Raw genomic sequence first — 27,332 nt, 5'->3', positions numbered from 1 at the left:
CCACTCCAGTAATCTTGCTTGGGAAATCCCAGGGACAGAGGTGTCCATGGAGTTGCAAGAATCGGACACAACTTAGTGACTAAACCACCACAAGTGGGAAATATGTGAGAAGGAGCTTGTCTGGAGGAAAGAGGGTAACAAATTCAAGTCTAGATCTGCTCAGACACTGAAGGGCAATCCAACAACTCGTTGGAAAGGAGCTCAGGAACTGGGTGGACAAGAGCCAGACAAACAATGGGGATTTTGGACTCACCACACATCAAAATCAGCATTTTTCCAACTTTCATGATTGTTATACACAGTAAGTTATACCCAGGGATCCAGAACACACTCTCATACAGTTTGGCCTCATTATGAGAAATCTACTTTAATATTTTCTATTCTGCTTCATTAAAAATTCCATTTTACTTCATTTAAAAAATAAATTCAGCCTTAAAAGGAAGGAAATTCTGATATATACTACACTATGGACAGACCTGGAAGACATTATACCAAGTGCTATAAGCCAATCATAAAAGGACTATATTATATGGTTCCACTTACATGAGTTCTATAGAGACAGAAAGCAGAATGGTTGGTTGCCAGGGGCAACTTCAGGATGGAGGAATAAGAAACAAGTGTTTAATGGGTACAGAGTTTCAGTTTGGGAAGATGAAGTTTGGGAGCTAGATGCTAATGATGGCTGCACAACTGTGGTTGTGCTGAGTATCACTGAACTGTACAATGAAAATGGTTAAAATGGTAAATTTTACATTTATTTTACCACAATAAAAAAAATACTTCTGGGGCATACTGCTGCATTGATTTTTTAATCTATTGGTTGAAACCCTCAATTAGAAAAACACTGGCCTGTGTGATGGAATTGGATGACATCTTACCTAGGGGAGAGCAGAGTGAAAGATGGCGATGGGCAGGGGCACAGAGGAGAGTCCCAAGGGCTTGCCTGCACAGAAGGGCTGGAGAGAGGAGAGCTGGCATGGGAGCTGAGGCTGCAGAGAGGTGGGGGTGGAGGAGAGTGAGGAGACGGAGGTGCGGGGGGAATCTAGGCAAAATGATACCTGGCTGGGAGTGGGCAACCGTGACGCACACTGCAGAGGGATCTGTGCGAAAGGGCCTATGCAGTTTTGGCAACAGGGCAAGGGCGGTTTGGGTGTGAATACTGGAAACATTATGTATTCACAGGATCTACTGATCTATAAATTCATAAAGTTTACCCATTTTCTAGAATGTGCTATGCTGTGCCTACTTGCTGAGTCGTGTCCAACTGTTTGAGACCCAATGGACTGTAGCCCGCCAGGCTCCTGGGGCTGTGGAAAGCATCTCTGCAATTACACTCTCCACTGCTCCAAATCCCCTTTGTTAGTGCAAAAATCTTCACATAAACGCATATCACTGGAGTGTTCAGTTCAGTTCAGTCGCTCTGAACTGAACTCTTTGCGACCCCTTGAACCGCAGCACGCCAGGCCTCCCTGCTGCTGCTAAGTCGCTTCAGTCATGTCCGACTGTGCAACCCCATAGACGGCAGCCCACCAGGCTCCACCGTCTCTGCGATTCTCCAGGCAAGAACACTGGAGTGGGTATATCCATCACCAACTCCCAGAGTTCACCCAAACCCATGTCCATTGAGTTGGTGATGCCATCCAATCGTCTCATCCTCTGTCATCCCCTTCTCCTCCTGCCCTTAATCTTTCCCAGCATCAGAGTCTCTTCAAATGAGTCATTTCTTCGCATCAGGTGGCCAAAGTATTGGAGTTTCAGCTTCAACATCAGTCCTTCCGAAGAACACCCAGGACTGATCTCCTTTAGGATGGACTGGTTGGATCTCCTTGCAGTCCAAGGGACTCTCAAGAGTCTTCTCCAGCACCACAGTTCAAAAGCATCAATTCTTCGGTGCTCAGCTTTCTTCACAGTACAACTCTTCCATCCATACATGACCACAGGAAAAACCATAGCCTTGACTAGACGAACCTTTGTTGACAAAGTAATGTCTCTGCTTTTTAATATGCTGTCTAGGGTGGTCATAACTTTCCTTCCAAGGAGTAAGCCATCTTTTAATATCATGGCTGCAGTCACCATCTGCAGTGATTTTGGAGCCCAGAAAAATAGTCAACCACTGTTTCCACTGTTTCCCCATCTATCTGCCATGAAGTGGTGGGAGCAGATGCCATGATCTTCGTTTTCTGAATGTTGAGTTTTAAGCCAACTTTTTCACTCTCCTCTTTCACTTTCATCAAGAGGCTCTTTAGTTTTTCTTCACTTTTTGCTCTAAGGATGGTGTCATCTGCATATCCGAGGTTATTGATATTTCTCCCGGCAATCTTGATTCCAGCTTGTGCTTCCTCCAGCCCAGCGTTTCTCATGACGTACTCTGCATACTGGAGTCTTAAAGACTTCGGTTACTTACGTTTTAACAGAGGGGTAACGAAAGAGCAATTACTATTTTTTTTTTTTTTTTTAAGGTAGAAAGGACACTGTGTGATCTGGTGGCGACCTGCAGTTTAAACTTAGTCTCAGAGGAGGACCAGGTAGACATGGGCCTTAATGCCCTCCTTCAGTGTCTCTCAGGAGCTTTATCATTCTCCATAAAGAATGTGAACATTTTTGTTAGATTTTTCTCTAGCTGCATAGTTTTTAATGCTACTGTAAAAAAATCTTTTAAAACTTATATTTTCTGTCCATTTGTAGCTAGCGTAAAGAAATTAATTTGATTTCAATGTATATTGTTTTTATAAAACAGCAAGATTGAGGATGGTAATAATAATCAACACATGATAGTAATTTATCTGTAGAGTCTTCTGGGATCTCTATGTAGACATTTTCTTTCATTACAACCCTTTTACTTTAATTTACTTATCTTACTGTACTGGCTAGAACCTTTGAAAGCATGTTCAATAAATATGTCATAGTGAATATCCTGGCTTTAATCCTGATTTTTTTTTCTTAAAATTTATTTTTAAAGAGTAGCATTCTTGAAATATAGTCATAAAATCCACCCATCTATGAATTCATAAAATTTATCCATTTGAAGTGTACAATTAAATGGCTTTTAGTATGTTTGAACAGTTATGCATCCCTCATGCCAATCAATTTTAGAACATTTTCCTTAAACCCCCAAAGAAACACTGTACCTCTTAGCCATCACCCTGTAGTACTCCTATACCTCCCAGCTCTAGAAATGAATAAATACACTAATCTGTCTCTTTAGATTTGTCTATCCTGGACATTTCATGTAAATGGAAACATACAATGTGTGGTCTTGTGTATCTGACATCTTTCACTAAGCATATTTTCAACATTCATCTGTGTTGTAGCATATATCAGTACTTCATTTCTTTTTTTAATTTTTATTTTATATTGGAGTAGAGTTGACTAGCGATGTTGTGTTAGTTTCAGGTATATAGCAAAGTATTCAATTATACATATACATGTATTTATCCTTTTTTCAAGTTCTTTTCCCATTAAGGTTATTACAAAATATTGAGCAGAGTTCCCTATGCTATACAATAGGTCCTTATTGGTTATCTATTTTAAATATAAAACAGTGTGTATATGGCAATCCCAAATCAGTACTTCATTTGTTTATTGATGAATAACATTCAACTTACAGATATACTATATTTTGTTTATCCATTAATGATGGAATTTAGGTTCTTTTCACATTTTTGCTATTATGAATAAGGCTGCCATGAGCATTGTACCATGGCTGTGCATGTGTTTCTATGGATGTGTGTTTTCATTTCTCTTGGGTATACAAGTGGAATTGTTGAGTCATATGGCAACCCACTCCATATTTTTGCTTAAAAAATTCCACAGACAGAGGAGCTTGGTGGCTACAGTCCAGAAGGTCACACAGTGTTGGACAAGACTGGGTCCACACACACAACACACAACGTGGTAACAAGTGGAATTGTTAGGTCACATGGTAACTCTATGTTTCATCATTTGAAGAATTGTCAGACTGTTTTCTGAAATAGTGACACCATTTTACACTCCTTCCAGCAGGGTGTGAGGAGTCCAGTTTCACCACATTCTTGGAAACACTTGTTATTATCTTTTTGATCATAGTCATCTTAGTGGTTTTGAAGTGGCATTTCATTATGAGTTTGATTTTGTGTTTTCATGATGGCTGGGGATGTGGAGCATTCTTTCCTGTGCTTATTATTAGCTGTATGTATTCTTTGGAGAAATGTCTATTCAGATTCTTTGCCCATTTTTAAATGGGATGATTTGTCTTTTCATTATTGGGTTGTAAGTGTTCTTTGTAGATTCCAAAAATAATTCCCTTGTCGGGTATATGATTTGAAAACCATTTCACTCATTTTATGGGTTCTCTTTTACTTTCTTGATAATGTCCTTTACAGTATGAATGTTTTAATTCTGATGAATTCCAATTCACCTACTTTTTTCATTGGTTGCTTGTGTCTTAGGTGTCATATCCTAGAAACCATTGCCTATTTCCAATATCAAGCGTCACAAAGATTTACCCCTATGGTTTATTCTAAGAGGGTTTTTTTTTTTTTTTAATAGTTTTTTCCCTTACTTTGAGACTTCCCTGGTGGCTCAGACATTAAAGTGTCTGTCTACAATGCGGGAGATCTGGGTTCAATCCCTGGGTCGGGAAGGAAATGGCAATCCACTCCAGTACTATTGCTTGGAAAATTCCATGGACAGAGGAGCCTGGTAGGCTACAGTCCATGGGGTCACAAAAAGTCGGACATGACTGAGCGACTTCACTCCCTTACTTTGAGGTCTTAGATCCATTTTGAATTAATATTTGTATGTGGTGTCATTAATCCTGCTTTTAAGAGGAATAATAGTTAAGTGTCACCACTGCGTCTATCTGCTTAGTTTTATTTTGTTTTGATTGTTGTCGTAGTTTTTTGTTCGTTTTGTATCCTCTAGTAAGGAAAAGAAGGTTTCCTTATGGAACATGCTAAAAAGTTTTGTTGTGTTTGAATATTAATTTTAATCAGTGTCTTTTTCTACATCTATTGGACTTTTTCTCCTTTACTCTCCTAAAAAACTGCTTTGATTTCTTTATTTATATGACTGCACCCCATCCTAGCTGCAGCATGCAGGATCTTTAGTTGCAGCATGAGAATTCTTAGTTGTTGCATGTTGGATCTAGTTCCCTGAACAGGGATTGAACTTCGGTTCCCTGCATTGGAAGCACAGAGTCTTGGCCCCTGGACCACCAGAGAAGTCCCTCCTTTACTTTTTTGATGTGGCTGTTGTTGTTTAATTGCCAAGTCATATCCAACTCTTTTGCGACCCCGTGGACTGTAGCCTGCCAAGCTCCTCTGTCCATGGGATTTCATTGTGTTAATAGATGTTAAACTAGAATTTTAGAGACAAACACAGCTTGTTTGTGGTACATTATTTGTTTCATACAATGTGAGATTTTGTTGACTAATATTTTTATTTAAGATGTTGAATCTCATGTTCTTGAATGATACTGGCATGCAATTTTTAAAATGTTTTCTTTGTCTAGTTTTAAAACCAGTCTTGTCAAATGAGTTGGGAATGCTTTCTCTTTATCTATTTTCTGGAACGGTTTATGCAAGTTTGATATCTGTTTTCTGAAAGCTTGGTAGAATTCACCTGTACAGCCATCAGCACCTAATATTTTCCTTGTGGGAAGACTCTAAGTTACCAATTTTGTCTCTTTAATGGTTCAAGGCTATTCAGGTTTTTATATTTCTTCATTCACTTATTGGTAAATTACATTTTTCCAGAAAATTTTCAAAAATGTTCAGATTTATTTGCACAAAGTTCATAATATTCTGTTACATCTCAGGTTTCGGTTCCTTTTCTATTCCTAACATTGTGTCTTTTTTCTATTTTTAAATGAACTTTATTAAATGACTGATTTGGGGCTTTGTTGATTTTTCTCTTATAACTTTCCTATTGAATTCATTAATATTTTTTTGCTTTGGTTTTATTCTCATATTATTTTTCTAGCTTCTTAAGTTGGATGCTCATCTTTGTAATTTTCAGTCAGTCAAACTTGGGTCTCCCTCATAGCAGGCAGATTCTTTACCATCTGAAATGCCCCTTTCAGTCTTAAGTATTTTCCAAGGTAAACTTTTTAGGTTATAAAATTTCCTCTAAATAACTCTCTAGAGTTATTAATCATAAATTTCTGTGATTTGGGATGATGATGATGATGACAACAACTCAGAATTGTGTTAGATTTACAATGTGCCGCATACCAGTCTAAGCACTTTATATGTTACCGCACTGAATTCTAACAACAAATAATAGATACAATTACTACTCTCATTTTATAGATGAGGTAACTGAGGCACAGTGAAGTCAAGTAATTTGTTCATAGTCATACAGCTCCTTTTTGTTACCTTGAAGTATTTTAATTATCTTGAATTCCAAATATTTTCTAATTTCTCTCATGATTTATTCATATTTGCTCGTAAAGTTTGGAGAAGGGATAAGCTACTCACTCCAGTATTTCTGGGCTTCCCTGGTGGCTTAGCTGGTAAAGAATCCTCCTGCAGTGCGGAAGACCTGGGTTCGATCCCTGCGTTGGGAAGATCCCCTGGAGAAGGGAAATATACTCACTCCAATATTCTGGCCTGGAGAATTCCATGGACTGTATAGTCCATGGGGATCGCAAAGAGTTGGACATGACTAGATTCTTTCCTGCTCGTAAATTTAGAAGTGTTTTAAAAGTTTCAGATTCTTTCTTTACCTACTTTTTTGAATTTTTAACCCAAATGAATTGTGATGTGATGTTTATAAGGTGGATTCCTTGAAATTTGTTGAGATTTTCTTTGTGGTCTAGTATGTGGTTGATTTTCATAAATATTATTTGTGTTCCTGAAAAAAATGTGATTCTCACATTGCTAGGTACAGTATCCTTACATATCTTTTCAATCAAGTAGTTTTTAATTTTTTAGTCTTCTGTATCCTCACCAGTTTTGTTTGTTTTTAGTTTTTTGGTTCACTTGTTCTGTCGATTTCTAAAAGATACATATTGAAAATTTCCTCCATGATAGTGGATTTATTATTTTCTCCTTATCAACTTACCAGGCTTTACGTTAAACATTTTGAAGTGATGTTATTGGATGCATACTAGTTTAGACCTATTGTCTTTCTAGTGAACTGAATCTTTTATTAAAATGTAGGCAGTTTCTTTGTTTTTAGTAATGTTTTGACCCTTCAATTTGATGTTGTCTGAAATGAATATAGTGAGGCAGTTTTCATTTGGCTAGTATTTGCTTGTCATATGTCTCTTTATCCTTTTTTCCCCCAACATTTCCATGTCTTTCATTCCATGTCTGTGTAACCAGCATATAGCTACAGTTTTTAGTTTGACAGCCTTTATCTTTTACTTGGGAAGTATAGTGTATCTACATTTATTGTGATTACTGATAAATAGCATAGGATGTTAGAGTATTATTTCTACCATTATATTTTGGGTTTTTTATGTATTCTGCTTTACTTTTTTTCCTACCTTGATTTTGAATTGTTTGTATTTTCTTGGGTGAAGGAGGAGGTTTCTAAGAAGAATCTTTATCTTGGGTAACCCCTGTTGCCGTTGCAAGGGAAGCATGGATCATGGGGATTGACCGATGCTGCTAAGACTGCTGCTGTTTTTAGAACTCATCTATGGCTTCTTTCCTTGCCAGATCATTCATCCATTTAAGAAGGAGTTTTATACATATTGTGAATATATATAAATATATATAATATATAATATAATTATAATACATTATATATTATATTATACTATATAATATATTATAATATAATAATAATATATGTAATATATATATTATATATATAGGGACTTCCCTCGTAGCTCAGTTGGTAAAGAATCTGCCTGCAGTGTAGGAGACCCGGGTTCGATTCCTGGGTTGGGAAGATCCCCTGCAGAAGGAAATGGCAACCCACTCCAGTATTCTTGCCTGGAGAATCCCACGGACAGAGGAGCCTGGTGGGCTCTCGCGTCCATGGGGTTGCAAGAGTCAGACACGACTTAGTGACTAAGCCTCCACCGCCGTATATATATTAGGTGTATTTTAGCATTTTGTAGTGGGAGATGTTGCAGATTGGGGTCCCTGGAAAGAAGACTCTTTGCCAGAGATTTGAACGCAGGATGTTTATTAAGATGTGTTCTTGGGATCAACACCTAAAGAAGGAAGAAGGACAAAGATTGAGCACAAGAAGAGATTGAGCTGCAGTGAAGTCCCAGAGAAGGCCATGGCCCTCTCCCCCTGGAGGTGGAGCCGCGGAGTGTTCCCTGAGTTGAGGCTTCCTCAGGGTAAGGAGGCTGGGCCTTTGCACCTCTGCTGCTGCTGCTGCTGCTGCTGCTGCTGCTGCTGAATCACTTCAGTCGTGTCCAACTCTGTGTGACCCCATAGACGGCAGCCCACCAGGCTCCCCCGTCCCTGGGATTCTCCAGGCTCTAGGTTGAATTTTCAGTCACTGGATGCAGGTGCTTCTGGAAGAGAGTGTGGTCTTGGCCAAGTTGGCTCTCCTTATATGGGGTGATTCCCAGAGGAAACTGAGAGTTGGGGGCTGTCAGCTCTCAGTACCCCAGCAGGTCAGGAGGAAATTCTTCATTCCTAAAGGGGCACCTGCCACAGAGGGGTTTTCAGCATGTCATTTTGCCAGAAATAGAAACCCTTGGATATCTCCATCCCCTATGTCCTCTCCAAACAAAAGTCTCACCCCCATAATCAACCTGTGCCTGAAGCCCCACTCGATTTTTTTTTTAAAGAACAGAGTTGCCCAGTATAGCATAGACAGAACAATCTGCCCTGCAGGTCCCAAAAGGATCAGCTGAAAGAGAGTAGGGGATCACCCGACTCTTAAAGGAGACCGTTGCTCCTGCCAGCCAAGGGTCTTTCACACATCACATCTGTCCTGACTCTGCAACTTTACCAACTTTTCCCTATCTGCTGTGCCCTCCCAGTTATCTCTGCCAGTTCCAGTCCTGCTTCTCCTTCTGTTCTCAGTCCACAGTGTGTGCCCCTGCTCTGAATTCGTAGCACCTGTGCTAGCTGTACTCAGCACAGTCTGCCCAGAGCTGCCCTGTTGCCTTCGATCTGAGGGCACAGCAGGCAGGACCCTAGACTGGGCCTGCCTTACCCTGCCTGGTGTAGACAGGACTCTTCCGCACTCTTTCCTCCAGCCTTCCTCTTGCCTGCACCTCGAGGGTACAGATCTGGGCTGCCTGCATATGGCTTGTGCAGGCCTGAGATTTGAGAATATGAAACTGGGTCAAGGAAAAGTACAGCCTGACTTCATGCTGTATCTCAAGTGTGCATTCAAAGGCTCTTACCACTGATCCCACACTTCCCCTCAGTGCAGTTCAGTTCAGTTCAGTCACTCAGTCGTGTCCGACTCTTTGCGTCCCCATGAACTGCAGCACGCCAGGCCTCCCTGTCCATCACCAACTCCCTGAGTTCACCCAGACTCATGTCCATCAAGTCCGTGATGCCATCCAGCCATCTCATCCTCTATCGTCCCCTTCTCCTCCTGACCCCAATCCCTCCCAGCATCAGAGTCTTTTCCAATGAGTCAACTCTTCGCATGAGGTGGCCGAAGTATTGGAGTTTTAGTTTTAGCATCATTCCTTCCGAAGAACATCCAGGACTGATCTCCTTCAGGATGGACTGGTTGGATCTCCTTGCGGTCCAAGGGACTCTCAAGAGTTTTCTCCAGCACCACAGTTCAAAAGCATCAATTCTTCGGCACTCAGCTTTCTTCACAGTCCAACTCTCACATCCATACATGACCACAGGAAAAACCATAGCCTTGACTAGACGGACCTTTGTTGGCAAAGTATTGTCTCTGCTTTTGAATATACTATCTAGGTTGGTCATAACTTTCCTTTCAAGGAGAAAGCGTCTTTTAATTTCATGGCTGCAGTCACCATCTGCAGTGATTTTGGAGCCCCAAAATATAAAGTCTGACACTATTTCCACTGTTTCCCCATCTATTTCCCATGAAGTGATGGGACCAGATGCCATGATCTTCGTTTTCTGAATGTTGAGCTTTAAGCCAACATTTTCACTCTCCTCTTTCACTTTCATCAAGAGGCTTTTTAGTTCCTCTTCATTTTCTGCCATAAGGGTGGTGTCATCTGCATATCTGAGGTTATTAATATTTCTCCTGGCAATCTTGATTCCAGCTCGTGCTTCTTCCAGACCGGCGTTTCTCATGATGTACTCTGCATAGAAGTTAAATAAGCAGGGTGACAATATATAGCTTTGACCTACTCCTTTTCCTATTTGGAACCAGTCTGTTGTTTCATGTCCAGTTCTAACTGTTGCTTCCTGACCTGCATATAGGTTTCTCAAGGGACAAAGCCTTGTTCGCTGGAGAAACAGGCACGACCCCCAAGAGGTGAGGATGACGGGACTGGAGGATCTACCTGGGGTGCTTCTGGAGGGGGAGAGTGCTTCGTGGGGATGGAGTGGAGCTGGAGAGTACCCTTGGGATGGGGAAGGGGCTGAGCTGACCACCACCCTTGATCTGTGCTTTGCTCGCAGAACAGCTGCAGTCTTGCTGATCAGAGCAAGTTTTGATGGGGCTCCTGCTGTAGGGCTGGGACTGGGGGCAGGCAAGCAAGGCACCCAGGGGACAAAGTTGATGGAACCCCCTCTCTGGTGTCTACTCTGCACTTGCCACAGCTAGAGGGTGGGGGCTCCTGGATCTTGTGCCCTGGCCCTGGGCTCTCTGTGCCCAGCCTGCACAAGCTGCTGGGTGTTAGGGCACTTCCTGTCCTTTGCCCGGCGTCCCTCAGGGGCGCAGTGCTGCCCTCTCACAGCTTGCTCTTGATCATCTCTCTCTACTCTTTTTTCCTTTTGATATTTGTGCTTTCCAGGCAAATTTCACCTCTTAGAGGTTTTTCCTCTCTGACTTATTCATGCTCATTCACTTCTCATCTAATAACCTCTCATCCAGTAATTCTCTCATTTAGCTCTTCACTCGATGTGTGGGAACCCCCTCCACATACATACACTACAGGCGATGGATTCATCGGGCAATAATATGAATTATTAGCATTCATTAAGGGCTCATGAGCCAGGCTCTAACCTAAGCAGATAATCCTAAAGAAGGATTATCTCATTCAATACTCACATTAGTCCTGTTAAACAGATACAGTCCTCCTCATTTAATACACAGAGAGGATGAGTAACTTGTATAGGTTCGCACAGTTTATAAGACGCTTGAAAGAGATATTTCATTCATTTCTGAATTCACAGGATCTGGCATACAGCCTGACATTAATTGCGGAATGAATGATGCATGCAAAGGGAATCCCAAACTTTTTCCCCAATAATCAGTGAACGTCCACTAAACATTCAGCTTTATGCTGGTGGAAAGGTTAGGTTACTAAAGAATCAACTATGTTACATGTCCTTAAAGAACTTACGGAACATTGAAAGAGACAAGCATGAAAAATAGGTAAGATTGTGTATAAATACATTAGTCGTTGCGTGGCATAGACTATAAATCTTGTAGATTTCAGAGGAGACAGCAATCAGGGTGGTGAGCGGCCAGGTGGGGCCCGAGGTGGGCTCGGAGAACTTGTGGGTTTCAGAGACTGGATTTAGGGTAACTCTGGGGGACAGGCTGTGGTGTCGAGTCGGGTGGAGCAGGTGATGGGAGACACTGAAGGTGTCTACATTTCTCTTTGTTTTCTGGTTCTGTGAGATCAACAGCCTCTCTGGTCCCAGTTTAGTCTTATGTAGTATGAGTGGGTGGCCAAGGTACTCTTCTCTCTTCCTACCCTGATGACACTGGTCACTGGCCAGGCTTTGCCAGTCCCTCTGGAAGGGGCCCACAAGTCCTGCCAAGGCTCCGGACTGTGGGGGGATGGACGTGAGGCAGGTAAGCCGGAGGTGTGTGTGGGGTGCTGTGCATAGAGGGGGCTGGGGTTATTGGGAGGGGAAAAGAAGAACAAAATCCACAGATGCTTAGGTTCCTTAGAGTCAGCCCTCTGTACCCTGGGGTTTCACATTCACGGCTTCAACCAACCGTGGGTGTGGAACCCACCAATGTGAACCATACCACAGTCTGGGGGCTCACACAACGGAATGTTATTGTCACACGGTTATGGTGGCTGAAGTCTGAGATCAAGGCCTCGGTAGGGTCTGAGGGCCATGAAGGAGAATCTGCTCCCCGCCGCCCCCTAGCTTCTGGTGGTTTGGGGGTAGTTTTCGACACTCTTTGGCTTGTAGACCTCTGCCTTCATCTTAACAGGGTTTTCTCCCTGCGTACATGTCCGTGTCCCTTTTTTATAAAAACACCAGTCATCCTGGATTAGGGGTCCATCATACTCCAGTGTGACCTCATCTTTTTAAATTTTTTCGTTATTTACTTATTTGGCTGCGCCAGGGCTTAGCTGTGGCACACAGGATCTTCAGTCTTCCTTGCAGAAGGATCTTTCGTGGTGGCATCTGAACTCTTAGTTATGACGTGTGGGATCTAGCAGCCTGACAAGGAATGGAACCCAGGCCCCCTGCATTGGGAGTGCAGAGTCTTACCCACTGGACCCTGAGGGACGTCCCCAGTTCTTAACCACTGGACCACCAGGGAAGTCCCCACATGACCTCATCATAATTTAACTAATTACATCTGCAACAACCCTGTTTCCAAATAAGGTCACCCTGGGATTGGACTTCAGTATCTGATTTTTTTGGTATGGGGGGAGGGCACACAATTCAACCCATAACAGTCAAAGGACCTAACAGGAGCCAAGGCCAGGGAAGGCATGACTTGATCAGCGTTTAGCTGGACTGGGTTCCAGAGGTTTGGGGAACAGTGTAGGGGGGCGCTAACCTAGGAGGCACCTGCTCACATAGACTCTGGGCCTGTCCTAGGATGGAGAAAGCAGAACTAGTGGGAGCTCTTGACAGAGTGGTTGGAATGAATGCTAGGATGAGTGAGGGGGCCTTCCCCCACATCCACATCACTCCCCTGCTGTCCGAGGAGGGAAGGGGTCTCCACTCTGCAGGCCGTGGTGCTCTGCCTGCAGTCTGAGTGCTGGAGGAAATTGCAAGGCTGGTGTGTGCGCCCCCTGTGGACCCCATGGTCCTCCTAAAGGTGGCCCCCACCGTGGAATAAACATTGAGCAAATATTCAGCAAAGAGTAGTTGGAAGAGGTGTGAGATTTTTGGATGGCCTTGGGTGCCCACTCTTGTGGATCTGGGGCTGAGAGTGGAGGTCTGGAAGGCCAGGCCAGGGAGCAGACTGTTTGGAGGTTGACTGGGGGAGCCCAGCTTCTCTGTGATGCAAGGCTTGATGGGGGTGTGAGGTGGCCACTGAGTTGTACCTGGAGCTACTCTGGTTCCTTCTCTGGACCCTCCCCTGGCTAGTGCCCCCATGCGCACCCTCTTCTGTCCCCACCTGAGCACTGGGAGAACCTGGACTCCGCTGGGCCACTCCTTAGCCAGAGGCCTCTGCAGAACCATGAACGTTCCCGGCATCCGGGAGGCTCGTGGGCACCAGGGGCCTTTCAAGGAGGCCAGCCCTCTGCCATCTGTCCGCAGACCCCCACTCACTGCAGTGTCAGCGAATTGCTCCACTAGCTTTCTCTCTTCCCACCTGGAGGTGGAGAGTGTGGGGGGGGTGCTGAGGGAGCAACCCCCGCCCTTGTCCCCAGCAGGCTGCCACCTGCACCATCCTTTCTGTTGCCCCCAATGAAAGGCCCCCACAGGCAACTGGGGGATGAACCCACTTCTGTTTTCCCCTGAGGTTCTTCTCATTCAGGGTGAAAGTTACCATCAGGGAAATAATGTGAGTCACTAGTGAGTCAGGATGGAGACCAGGCGAGGAAGTACGTGGAACCTGGTAATTATGCCCATTCATCCTCCTGCAAAGGCTTCCCAGCTGGCAGGCGCTTCCGCTCTGAGCTGGCTGGGAAGGGTCCACACCTTCTCTGAGAGGGTCTTCCTGACTACCCGCTGCAGCTCTTCCTGTAGGCCTGGGGATGGCAGAGGACTGTGAGAGGTGGGAGAGGGCACGCTGTGTGCCCCAGGAGGGCCAAACCCCTAGAATCCTGGGGGCCCACCCGCGGTGTTTGCTCAGAAGAGAACCCTGGTCACCTCCCTTGTAGATGACTTTGGGGGCCACGGAAAGGTGGACTGTGTCACCGGCTGCCTGCCCTGGACTCCCTGCCAGCGCCAGAACAAGCCATGGGACTCATGCCTCACGCCCCTGCAGGTGCCAGGCCTTTTCTGGACCACTCTTCTCCGGGATCCACCTGTTCCCTTATCACTTCCTACCCTGCTGAGATGTCACCTTCTCCGGGAGGAGACCACTCTCCGTGGAGCAGCCCCTCACCCCCAACTCCTTTTCTCTCTTGCCAGCCTTTATTTTTTCCACAGCACTTTTCACCATCTGCCACATTACGTGTTGTGTTGCCTGTTAAATTATCTGTCTCACTGTAGTCGAAATGAAGTATTGCCGGGGCAGGACCTTGCTATTTTCTTCACTGTTGAACCCCAGCCAGGCATGACTGTTCAACAAATGTAGAACAGTAAAATAAATATTTGCTATATATACATTTATAATGAAATAAAAATAGCATGAATAGATAAAGGGAAGATATCCTGTCAGCTGTGAGGTACAACATAAGTACTTTGCTGATTCATAACAGAAGAGTGGTTATGTATTTTATTTGACAAGCTTGGTGTGAAAGAAATGGCTCATTTCCTCACTTTTCCTTTAATTAAAAAAAAAAAATAGACTAAACCATATCCATCAGCTGGTGGGAAATCTAGTCGGTTTAGTCTGTTGAGGTGCCTTCCCTCTGCCCTCGAAGGGTCATGTGGGGATCCTGGAGGCTTGTGTGGAATGAAAGTTGCGGGGCTCCCCAGGCCAACCCCCACCTCAGGCAGTCCAGTCACTGCTCCCTGGAAGCTTCTGGAAGTCTGGATCCAGCCTCCCAAGGAGCTCCAAGAAGCAGTCTTCCTGAGGCCCTCTGTCCGTGTAGAGGGGGATGTGAAGAACCTGCACTGGAGACATCGTGGGCTTCCGGCCCTTGAGGAATCTTTTGCTCAGCCATGGTCTCGCCCGCCTGCCCCAGACCCGCAGGCCCTCTCACTGCCCTCTGGGTTGGCCTCGCAGTTTCTTCAGTGAACTGTGAAGCTTTCAGTCCTCACCACCCACATGGCCCTAAAGTAAGAGGTTGAAAAAGCCAGGTTACCTTTTTGGAATGGAGGAGCGAGAACGCACATGAATAATTCAATAGATTAGCCTCCCACGAAAGTTAAGAACTGACGTTTTGTGAATGATTTTCTTCTTCTTTTTTTTCCCAAATAGAGCTGACTCAAGGTTATCTTGTCATAACAGCAGCTCAGTCACTTGCATTCCTAATATATGCTTTGTCTGGAGGGAGGGCAAGGGCAACTGCAGGCCGGGCTCAGGAGCTGCGCCCCTGGCCCCCCCATGGCTGCCTTTGGTGATGGTGAGTGTGTCTGCTGCACAGGAGGCAGAGGCCGAGGCTTGTTGCTGACCCAGCCCCCAGGATGGAAGACCCCGAGGGGTGCTGAGTCCCGGCACAGGATCCAGCATTGTGGTGGTTGAAATAGGAGTCAACGCTCTGGCTCCCACGCCTGGCTTTGCCTCCAGATGGCTGAGCGGTAACTTCCCATGCTCTGCCTCAGCTTCCTCAGCTGAGATGGGCGGCACACACCCTGTCTCCCTCTTTGGACTGGGGTCAGCTTCAAACAAGAGGATATAAGTCAGGGCCACTAATGGGGATTCCCCAGGCTGTGGGTAGCTCACAGCAGGGAGTATTTGGTCTACACAGCATTTAAAAATTGGCAAATTAAACATAGAAGTCTGGCTATCCAGCATCTCTTGGAAGGATGAACAAAATGGCAACAGAAGGCTCATCTTCCCACATGGCAGCAGTGGGCTGGGGCTCAGGGCACCTACCTGGGCAGGTGTAGCGTGAGATAACCCCTGGTCCCTGCTGCCTTTGCTTCACTCACTCACTTCATTCACCGTCTTCCTCCTTGGTGAACTTTGCTCTGTGGTGGAAGTGAAGCACTTTGTGGGGACGTAAAGTATCGGTTGTTTTGTTCAGGGTGTGTCCCAGGTGAAATGGCCCACGGAGAGTAAAGACAATGATTGGTTAAGGGAGAGGAAGGGTGTTATGGGACTATTCATCACTTTAGAGGTCAATGTCAGGGAATGAGAGTGGCCCTTCTGGCCAGCACAGGGTCTCTGGGGGGTAAAGGCGTCACGTTCTTAGTGGGCCCACTAGCTTGAGATCAAGTTGACTCAAGAAAAAGAGGTGGATTTGGTTCTGTTCTTGGTCAAGATCACAGTTAAGAAGGGCTTAAAAGCTGAGCTAAAACTCAACTGCTGCAGCCGCTTCTGGCTGCTGATCCCTAGGCACTGATCATCACCGGACCCTGGACTCTCCGGCTGGGGTTGAGGGAGGACAAAGGGCCACAGGGTGGTGACCCCCATAGCAGGTCACCGGGCGCTGAGGAGCTTGGGTGGCAGCAGTTACTCAGAAGAAAGCCATGAAACTCTGGAGCGGCTGGTTCTCTCCAATCTCAGCGTGAAAAAACCTCCCTGGGTTGGTTTCCCCAGCTTCTCCTTTCCGTGTCTGTACCAGCTCTCCTCAATCCCTTCTGTTCGTGTAGCACGAAAAGAGTTACCAGAATGCTTTTGCACCTGCTTTTTCTCACTTGAGAAAGTCCAAGTGTTACTTACTGAGGACCTGCTGGGTGCCCCCAAAGGTCTACAAAAGTCATCTGTGATCGCTGTATTGCTCAGAGTCTACATTGTTTCTGTGATTCTTAAAATAATACATGTTTATCTTAGAGCTTATGGAAAGGACAGCAAAGTATAAATAAGTAGGGGAAGAATTTCCCTCATCATACCACACTCAGTGACATATTCGTTTTAGGGAATGTTTTCTCCTCACCTTTGCTCTAAGCACTGTTTTTGTAAAAGAAATGAGATCATAGTGAACGTGTATTCTATTTATTAATTTTTGGCTTAAGTTAATGATTTCCCTGCACCATTTAAAATGACTTCATAGATACAATATTTGGGGAGCCCACATGGCCACATGTCATTTAGCACCATAGTTCCTTAGCCTCTCCCCAGTGCTGGGTATTTAGGATGTTTCCTGATTAATAAAAGACCCCAGACAACTGTCTGTCTGGTTCAAAACCCTTTGATCTGTCAACGAAAATTCAATTAACTGTCAAGTTAAGAAGGGAAAAAGGGAATTTTGTTCCAGCCAAACTGAGGATTATAACCTGGGAAGCAGAATCTCAGAAAGCTCTGAGAACTGCTCCACCTTTTAGGAGTCGAAGTCACAGACATACGCATTTAAAAAATATTTATTTATTTTAATTGGAGGTTAATGACTTTACAGTGTTGTGGTGGTTTTTGCCATACACTGACATGACTCACCCATGGATGTACCTGTGTTCCCCTATCCCGAACCCCCTCCCACCTCCCTCCCCAACCATCCCTCTGGGTTGTCCCAGTGCACCAGCTTTGAGTGCCCCGTTTCATGCATCAGACTTGGACTGGTCATCTATTTCACATAAGACGTACACATTTTTGAGACAAAGGAGTTTGCATCAGAACGACATACTGATATTTTCCATAAAGTTCACCAAGGGTGCACAGTCCAGGTGAACACACACCAAGGGAACAGCAAGTCAGCATGACCCGCTACAGAGCTGGGAAAGAGCACTTTTGTTTTGAGAAGTTACATTGCTAGCATCAGAATAAAGAAAAAGACAATAATCTTTCCGGTTGAGCAGGCACTCCCATCTTACAGGAGCTCTGTGTGCACAGTAATGCAGATGAACCCTGCTCATCAGGGAGAGAGAAGGCCCAAACCACAGAGAGATAATTTTATATTTCTTGTCCTGCCTTAAAATAGAAATTTTATTTCATTAGATCAAATTTGGATCATTTCCTAAGGATCAGTTTCTAGAAGGAGTATCATGGGGACTGAATGTATAAACACTCTTAAACCTTTTGATACATCTTCCCAAGTTCTTTTACAGAAACCTGGGTGACACCAATGACCAGCCCTAGGTATTAATATTACATTTATCTTGTCAACTTGATAGGTTAATAAAAAAGGATTGCTTTAATTTCATTTGCATGTACTTTGGTTATTAGGGGCTTCCCTGGTGGCTAAGACGGTAAAGAATCTGCCTGCAGTCCAGGAGACTTGGGTTTGATCCCTGGGTCAGGAAAATCCCCTGAGGAAGGGAATGGCAACCCACTCCAGTATCCTTGCCTGGGAAATCTCATGGACAGGGGAGCCTGGTAGGCTACAGTCTATAGGGTCACACAGAGTTGGACACGACTGAGTGACTTACACTTTCACTTTCACACGTGGTTACTAGTGAGGTTAAACCCTCACCACAATTTACCTAGATATTGCATGTGTAAGATTAAAAAAGCAGAAAAGGCTATGGATGTGGAGAGTAAGACTTCTTCTCAGCTGGTGCTCCGATAGCTTTCTTGTCTTCTCTGGCAGAGAACACAGAGTGACATGTGTTTAAATTGTATGTTATTAGATTTAAGCTGTAGGTTATTAGATTTAAGTTTCTGCTATTCGATTTAAGCTCTTATATGTATGTTCGCATTTACATATCTGCTTTTGTGGGCTGTTTATATTCTTAGGTTGAGGATTATTTCTTCCTTTTGACAGGTGAGGAAACTGAGGCTTCAGGAGGTAAAAATGCCAGGAGTCACATGATTGCAAAAGGGAGCAGGCTCTGGGGGCATCTCTATTCAGGAATCTTTGGAGGCAGGAACAGGACAGCTGCAGGCACAGGTGATGGAGAGGCTCTGGGAGCGCCTTCTTATCCAGCAATGTCTCCCTCATCAAACTTTTGCTGCTGCCTGAAATCCCACCAAAGGCAGGCCCACAGCCTGGCCACTCCGGTTTCTGACACCTGGGAAAGGCGGTTTCTATGGCGAGCACTGCCCGGGACATGGGCCAAGCCCTGGCCCTGCAGCCTTTGCTCTGCTTTTCCAGTGCCCTCACCCCCGACCCCACGCCCTGGCCTGTGGCCCTTCAAATCCAGCCTCTCCATGTCTAGTGCCCACTACTAACAGTCCTTCAATTGTATATCCTACAACTCATCTCTTAGCATGAGAGTTAGAAACACCTCTGTGTGCACAGCCCTGCTACCGCCCCAGGAAGTTTGGACCCAGTGAGCCATCTGGAGTGTGCCCTCCACCCCCGTTCCCCAAACACCTTGCTTCTTCCTCTTTCCTGGGATGTGAAAACCTCCTGCTCTAATTTTCGTCAAGGATCCTGGAATTTTAGCACCTAAAGCTGCCTGAGTCAGCCCCCTTTTCCCCACTCCACTTGCTTCAGGGCTCTTGGGGAAGACTGCTTTACACCTGGTTTACAGGCAACTCTATAAATGGCTGTGCGGTTCAGTTCAGTTCAGTTGCTCAGTCGTGTCTGACTCTTTGTGAGCCCATGGACAGCAGCATGCCAGGCCTCCCTGTCCATCACCAACTCCCAGAGTTGACCCAAACTAATGCCCATTGAGTCAAGATGCCATCCAGCCATCTCACCCTCTGTCATCCCCTTCACCCCCGGCCTTCAATCTTTCCCAGCATCAGGGTCTTTTCAAATGAGTCAGTTCTTCGCATCAGGTGGCCAAAGTATTGGAGTTTCAGCTTCAGCATCAGTCCTTCCAATGAACACTCAGGTCTATAAAGGACTATCCGCAAGTAGGGATTATACACAAAGAGCAGGCACAGAGCAGTGACTCAGGGCAGAATGTGTGGCGCCGAAGGGGTTGTGAGAGAGAGGAGAGTTCAGCTGACAGAGCTGGGGGCTCAAGGAGAAGAAGGCTCTTCAGCTGGACTTAGAACTTGGGGTGGGAGTCAGGTAAATGGGGGATGGGATGAGGTTGAGTGGGAATCCAGGGCCAAGGCTTGAGGGTCGAAATGCCCTGGTGGGTCATGAGGCTGAGGTTTCCCTGGGCTCCAGGTCAAGCTGCAGGGCAGCTGCTGGAAGGGCCCCTGAGTTGAGGGTTTGGAACTTGTCCTATGGCAGTGGGGATTCTTGGAAGGTTCTGGAACAGAGGAGGTGGCTGCTGGCATGGTCATTAGGAAGCAGCTCTGAGAGAATGTGGGGGTACACGGAGACCGGAGATGAACTTGGAGCTAGCTGGCTTCCATGCTCTACTGACCTGAGGAACGTAGAAAAGACAGTGACTCCAGTCTCCGCCTGCAGAGCCCGAGGAGGCCATGGCTGGAAGCATATATATTTTTAATCCAATCCATATATTTTAATAACCCTTCATAATATTGGGGGGATATTATTAATGCTCAAGCTAGGCTTCAGAAGTACATGAATTGAGAACTTCCAGATGTACAAACTGGATTTAGAAAAGGCAGAGGAACCAGAGATCAAATTGGCAACATCTGCTGAATCATAGGAAAAGCAAGGGATTTCCAGAAAAACATCTACGTCTGCTTCATTGACTACACTAAAGCTTTTGACTGTGCAGATCACAGCAAACTGTAGAAATCTTCCTGACCCAGGAATCAAATTGGGGTCTACCTGCATTGCAGGCAGATTCTTTCCTAACTGAGCTGTCAGCGAATGGACCTTCTGTGTCACAGTTCCTGGTGAAATATAGTAATTGATGTTTTCTTAGTAGTTTGTCACTTCTGCAACCCTGGGAGGGACTGTCTTGTGAAGGGACACCCCATCTCAGCAGCCAGTCTGGGCAAGAGAGTGGCGGTGTTACTGGCTGACCCACTTGGTGGAGGACATGAGTCTTGCTGGCTGGACTCTTTCTAAGGAGCCTGTGAGTTTTCTAGCTGGCTGCTGGGCTGGGAATTGCTTGAATGTGCTTGTGAATTGGCTAATTTGCAAAATTTCGGGTGGAAATACTACTGTTATCTTGGCCAATAGGTATTCTGGTACGGATTTTAGGTTGGTTTTTAGAGTCAGAAGGTACTGTATTTAGGATGGCCACTTGATAGCCTTGTGACCTTGGGCAAGTTACCAAACCTCTCTGAGCTACACATTTCATCAATTATAAGTGCAGAGAATGGGACTTGCCACATGAAGCTGTTGTAGGGATGGAGAGCATATATGTGAAGGGCTCACAAAATGTTTCCCCTCCTAATAAATCAAATCCAAATTCTTTCTAAGAAATAGCTAATAATATTTCCTCAAAATATCTCTTTGAAAGGAAATGTAACCCCTTCAAATCAATAAACAGATTAGTGAATAGTTTATTTTATAGATGCTCACAGTGTATTTATAAATGTATATATGATGTTGTTTAGTCACTAAGTCATATCCAACTCTTTGCCACCCCATGGACTGTAGCCCGCCAGGCTCCTCTGTCCATGGGGTTTCCCAGGCAAGAATATTAGAGTGAGTTGCCATTTCCCTCTTCAGAGGATTTTCCCGACCCAGGGATCGAACCTGGGTCTCCTGCTTGGCAGGTAGATTCTTTACCACTGAGCCAACGTGGAAGCCCGAATATGTGATGGGTTTATAGAAGTATGCAATATTTGTATTGTGGATAGACAAGTATATAAAGGGACTTGTCTGATGGTCCAGTGGCTAAGACTCAGAACTCCCAAGGCAGGGGGCCTGGGTTCAATCCCTGATCAGGGAACTAGATCCCACATGTTGCATCTAAAACCTGATACAGCCTCAGGGAACTAGATCCCACATGTTGCATCTAAAACCTGATACAGCCAAATAAATAAATAAATATTTGGGCTTCCTTGCTGGCTCAGACGGTAAAGCATCTGCCTGCAATGTGGGAGACCTGGGTTTGATCCTTGGGTTGGGACGATCCCCTGGAGAAGGAAATGGCAACCCAGTCCAGTACCGTTGCCTGGAAAATTCTGTGGATAGAGGAGCCTGGTAGGCTACTATCCACGGGGTGGCAAAGAGTTGGCCATGACTGAGCAACTTCACTGGTTCAAGAATATAAAGATCTTGAGCCAGAACAAGTGCAATGCTGCTGCTGTTCCCTGAACACGCTGGGAACTGAAGGGCGCTTTGCTGCAGCTTCAGGCTCTGACCTGCGAGTTGTGCCTGTTCTGCCCCCAGTTCCGCTCTGCTGTGGAGGCGGAGAGTGTGGACAGAGAATCCGAGTCACTTGGCAAAACATCCACTGAGCACCTCACGTGTGTGGCCCTTCTGCTCACAGGGCCCCAAGGGCCTCTTCCGCCCAGCGTGTGGCTGGAAGCCAGGCTGACTCACAGGCAGGAGGTGACCTGTCTTGCCATCGAGGACACAGCTCAGCCTGGTGATACTTCTGGTCAAGCACTTTGGAGACATCGAGATGGCTCTCCTGACTCGAAAGATAGCAATAGAGGCCGAGAAAAACGTGGAGACTTCACTGGGGTCACTCAGCTCATTAGTGGCTGGTCGGGGTGGACCAGAGCCGAGCTCTGAGCACCGTCCCTGCCCCGTTCCCCTTAGCATAGAGGCTGTTTATTAAAGGACTTTATTTTTAGGGGGTTAAGAGTTTTATTTTTGTTTGTTTTATTCTCCACTTTCACGGTGAAGTTTATCCCACGTGCCAGAGTCTTTGATGGGACTTGAATATTTACATTTGATGGCAAAGCCAGCCTCTAGGAGGTGCACTGGAGCTCGGTGTGGTGGGCAGGGGTTCCCTACAGGGGACGTTTGGCAATGTCTGGAGACAGTTTTGGTCATCACAGCAGGAGGGTGGGTCAGGAGGTGCTGCGGGCCTCAGAGGGTAGAAATCAGGGATGCTGCTCACTAGGGGTGCACAGGACACCCCCCAACAAGCACTGTGTAGCCCCAAATGGCAGCAGCGCCAGACCGAGCTGCCCTAGTGATGGGGCAGCAGCACCCCTTTGGTCTGTAGCCTTCTCTTTGGCCCTGGGCAGGTTCCCTCCATAAAACCCAGCCATGGCCAAAGATTTGGGGCAGCGTGGCTGGGACCAGGCGTGCACAGTAAGCCTCTTTTCAGGTCTGTGCAGCTGTTTTCAGCCTAGTATCTCCCTGCATGAGGCCAGCAGCGCAGAGCTCCTCTGGGTCAAGCCTCCTGCCATCTGTCTGTCTTGGGGGTAGGTAGAGGGCCCAGCCTGCTTGGGCTTAAGGCAGGGGCCCTGGGGGTGTGGAGGTGGGTAGTAGCTGATGTTCCTTATGAACCTAAAGCGATTTTCCTGCCCGCCACTCCATTTTGCACCCTTACCTTCTGCGGCCCCAGCACCGCACCTTCCAAAGCTTTCTAGATCTGTGTCCAGAGAATAGATTTGCTTCTTACAAGCAGTCAGGGCTCCTCTCTCTGGCCTAAGGCAAGTGGCCCATCTGCTTTTGCTCTTCCAGAATGTTGTCGCTGACCCCCTTCTGTGCCTCCCCTCCATCTGTACTCAGGCCCTTATCATGCCTTTGCTGCGTTTCAGTCAGGCTGGGGGAGGGAGTGAAGAGAACCAGGTGTGTTGAGTTCATATCTTAAACAGGAGGCCTGTCCTTATGAGTTGGAAAACTAGATTTCATTAAAAGCTTTGCTGTGTGTCTGGCCTCTGAGGAAGGCAAAGAGCTGAGGAGCTGGAGCGAGTTGCTAGAGGTGGAATTGAAGGGTGCACCAGACAGGGCATAGAGGAGCTCGGTGACCTTGATCTCACTAAGCCTCAGTGTCTCTGCATGTATGATGACACATAACCCTGGCCTGCCCATCCAGGTGAACTGAGGGCACAGATGTGGACCAGCAGAGAACCCTGTAAAGGACTCTGGTTTATTACGGTCATCCTTCTGGATGGACAGCACTCTCGTCTCCATTAGGCGTGGTCAAGGCGATGTGTTACATGGCACACGCTGGACCGCGGCTCCCCAGTGACGGGCTTACCCAGCACGTGAGCATCAGTACCGACTGCCTCGTTCTCTTGCCAGAGGCCTCCAGTTTGGTTGGCAGAGTGGCGACCAGCTGGCCAATTGGACGGGGCTCTTTAATGTCACGGACGACCCGGCAGTGCAGAGCGGCAGTGACTCCAGTTCCAGGTACAGACCCCCGGTGAACAACCAGGGCGGGGGGAAGCTCTTCTTGGGGCAACCTTGCAGCCTCTGCCCCTCTGGGCTGCTCTCAGAGAAGAGGAAGTCTCAGTGCAATGGCCCAGAGCTCACCCTGGCATCTGACCTGGGCTGCTTAGATAGCAGGGTGAGGGCCAGGACCCAGCCAGAGCAAAGCAGGGACTCGCCGCCCCCTCTCTTGGAATGAGGGTGGGGGGCGATGGAGTGGGAGTCTGGGTCTCCAGCCTCCCTTTGAGGTGGGGGCAATATTCCAGCCCTCCTGGAAGGATTTTGGGGTTGTGACAGGGTGACATCAGGGTGGGCAAAGACCATTGGTTTCCTGCTCCTCTGAAATCCACTGAGCAGGCTGTCCCTACTCTGCCCAGCCTTGGCTGGGCTGATCTTGGCTGTACTAAGTTGCTCAGTCATGTCCGACCCTATGGACTGTAGCCCACCAGGCTCCTCGGTCCATGGGATTCTCCAGGCAAGAATACTGGAGTGGGTTGCCTTTTCCTCCTCCAGAGGATCTTCTCAAACCAGGGATTGAACCCACATCTCTTATGTCTCTTGCGGTGGCAGACGGTCTCTTTACCCCTGGCGCCACCCAGGAAGCCCTTGACCTTGGTTGGGGAAGAACCATTTTCATCAAGATATGATCCTGAGAACTGACATTTATACCATCACATGGTTATTTCTTCTCGATCTGCTGTAGTGTTTGGAGCTAAAATCAGTAATGAGGGGCATTCTGTATATCCAGGAGAAGGAACTATTTGTAGAACAAATGAGAATGGAGTATTCTCAGGTGGAGCATGCTCATTGTGAGTAGGGTGGGGGTGGGGTGAGGCAGGGGTGGTCATTTCGGGGAATTTTTTCAGACAAGGTGGGATGGCTCTTTCTGCTTGAAGGAGGGTGTGGCTGCAACCTGCCTACTAAGGTTTTCTCCGGGCTAAGTTATTTGGTTTCTTAATTTTTGCATTTCCAAGTGCAGGCTAACTATTAGATTAATTTCCCTGGGAGAGGCCTGGGTTTTTGTTGCTGTCAATTTTGACACTAAAACATCAAATTGTCCCTGCAGAAGAGAAGCAGCATGGTTTTCAGGAGCTTCAATATGTGTGGTTTTATCCAGTGCTTTGAAAAAGAGAAGATGTGGCCCCAGTGTCAGACGCCGATGGGGGGGGTGATCAGATAGGCCCTGGGGTGTGGGGCAGCCATGGGCCATGGCCTAGAATCTGGGTCTTATTCGGACTCTTTAGGAGCCTAGTTCTTTCCATATATCTGTGGTGGGAGCCCTGGCCTGCCACTTGGCACCTGGGATTGTCACCCAGTGAGAGGACAAGTCCCGACTTGTCTGTTCCATACGTTGAGCTTCCAACATTGGTTTCTGCTGTGTGACCCACCCACCCAGATGCCCTGGGGTGTCTAGGTAAGTCTGCAGGTGTCTGTCTCCCTGGGAAGGACTCCCTGAAGGGTTCACAGAGCGGGTTTGGCTAGAAAAGAAGGAAATGGCAACCCACTCCAGTACTCTTGCCTGGAGAATCGCATGGATGGAGGAGCCTGGTAGGCTACCTCCATGGGGTTGCAAAGAGTCGGACATGACTGAGCAACAAACTACTACTACGACTACTAAGACGGGACAGGCCCTTGGGAGGCTGTTCTGGGCAGATGTCCTGGGCTGGGGCTGAGACCGCTGCACAGATTCTGTTTCTGACTTTTCCTACTGCCAGCAGCTTTTGTCTCTTTGTTCTTTCCCTGCAATTTTTCCTCTAATTTCTCTGCCTTTCTCACCCTACCTAGTCTCTGCTCTTCCTTTCCTCCTGCCACCTTCTCTGGGTCCAGTTTTCTTTCTCAGTCCCTGTGTCTGGCCTCTCTCCTCCTCCCTCTCATCTCCTTTGCCCTTGATCCTCTCTCCACTCTCAGCAGCGCAGGTCAGCCTCCCTCCCTGTCTCTCTGGGCCCCTCGGGTTCAGACACACCACCGCCTCCATCAGGTGCCCTTTATTCAACATCATCACCAGCTGAGCTGGTTTCCTTCCGGAGAGCCATTTGACCAAGAGCCCCCTGAACTCCTTAATAAATGTGATGGCCACACATTCCAAGTTCTTCTTGGGCACTGCCAACTCAGATCCCAATTTCTGATTGACCTCTAAACTCCCCACATAGGTGAGAAAACACAGTATGTCTTTCCCACGTGCAGAAAATAATGGTTCATGTAATTAGAACGGACCCGTGTGTTGGAGATTCTTTTCCTCGGTGTGGGAGCAGCTTCTGCCTTTTTTAAAACGGACAGGACAGCTCCTTGCAGCAGATGCGGACCTTGGGGGAGGACCTGATGCCACTGGGAAAGGACTCTGCCGAGTGAAAGTGCATCATCCCAGCAGACAACTGTCTGTGCCTGAAATGCGGGATGAGCTTCGTGGTATTTTGCCTACTGAATAATTCAGCGCATGCCATATTTTGCTATCTGTAGCTGTGTGGAGGGTTGAAGTGTGGTACCCCGGAAGTCATTTATTATTAACACCCGTTGGAAGGGAGGTCAGGAGGTACGTACCATTTATAACAGAGGATAAAGATGGGCAAAAAAAAAGCAATGACTCATAAGTTATGTACTCAACCAGGAGCCACAAGGAGAAGGAGCAGGTCCAAATGATCGGTCTGGAACACTCCAAACAGGACCACAAAGAAAATCCAGGTCAGATGATGCTCATAAAGGCTGTGGCCAGGTCTTCACTTTGGACACGAGCTGGGGAAGTCCAGCTGGCAAGTGTGTGAGTTACAAAATATACACTGACATATAGCTTTGTTAATTTCAGGTCTAGATCTAAAAGTGTCCAATAGGCATCTAAGGAGAACTGCTGTAGAGAGCAGATAGGAAGAATTGGTAATCAGCAAGTGCTTCTATTTCAGTGGCTGCCTGGATGGAGCAGGAAGGGCTTTGAAGAGAATTCTCATCATCTTCGGATTGGGTGTTTGCGTTTCTATCTCCCCACCTAGGCAGTGATTGTGCTTCTCCCTCTTTGAATTTTCAGCACCCAGTATGGCACCAGCTCAATAAATGTTAATCGAATAAAGGATGAATTAAGCAAGGACAAAGTAAAGACTGTTGGTAAGAATGCAGACTTCAACCCTGAATTCTCCCTTAAAGATTTATTCCTTTGGATTAAACCTCGTCTTCTCCTGGCAGTATCCTTGAAAATTAATCCCTGGGGAGGGGAAACATTTTGGAATCATAAACTCATTCACAGTTTAGAACGACCAGAGGATTTTTTCTCTTGGGTAGGTGGTCAGGAGTCTGAGAATCTGGGTGGCAGTGTAGGAAAAAGGAGACT

General features: G+C 46.4%; 1 protein-coding gene across 2 annotated transcripts in view; it reads left to right on the top strand.

The window, feature by feature from the left end:
* Nucleotides 1-27,332, top strand: part of ST8SIA5 (ST8 alpha-N-acetyl-neuraminide alpha-2,8-sialyltransferase 5) — a 67,327-nt gene that overhangs the window by 4,185 nt on the left and 35,810 nt on the right. The window contains exon 2 of one of the 2 annotated variants that reach the window (XM_052660429.1): nucleotides 23,891-23,998. The exons of the other annotated variant lie outside the window; for it this stretch is intronic. Within the exon in view, the coding sequence (XP_052516389.1) occupies nucleotides 23,891-23,998 (108 nt within the window). The remainder of the gene's footprint in view (nucleotides 1-23,890; nucleotides 23,999-27,332) is intronic. 2 annotated transcript variants of the gene reach the window in all.

The sequence above is a fragment of the Budorcas taxicolor genome, chromosome 22 (assembly GCF_023091745.1).
Source record: "Budorcas taxicolor isolate Tak-1 chromosome 22, Takin1.1, whole genome shotgun sequence".
Classification (NCBI taxonomy): Eukaryota; Metazoa; Chordata; class Mammalia; order Artiodactyla; family Bovidae; genus Budorcas; species Budorcas taxicolor.
This window is presented reverse-complemented; position numbering and strand designations above follow the sequence as displayed.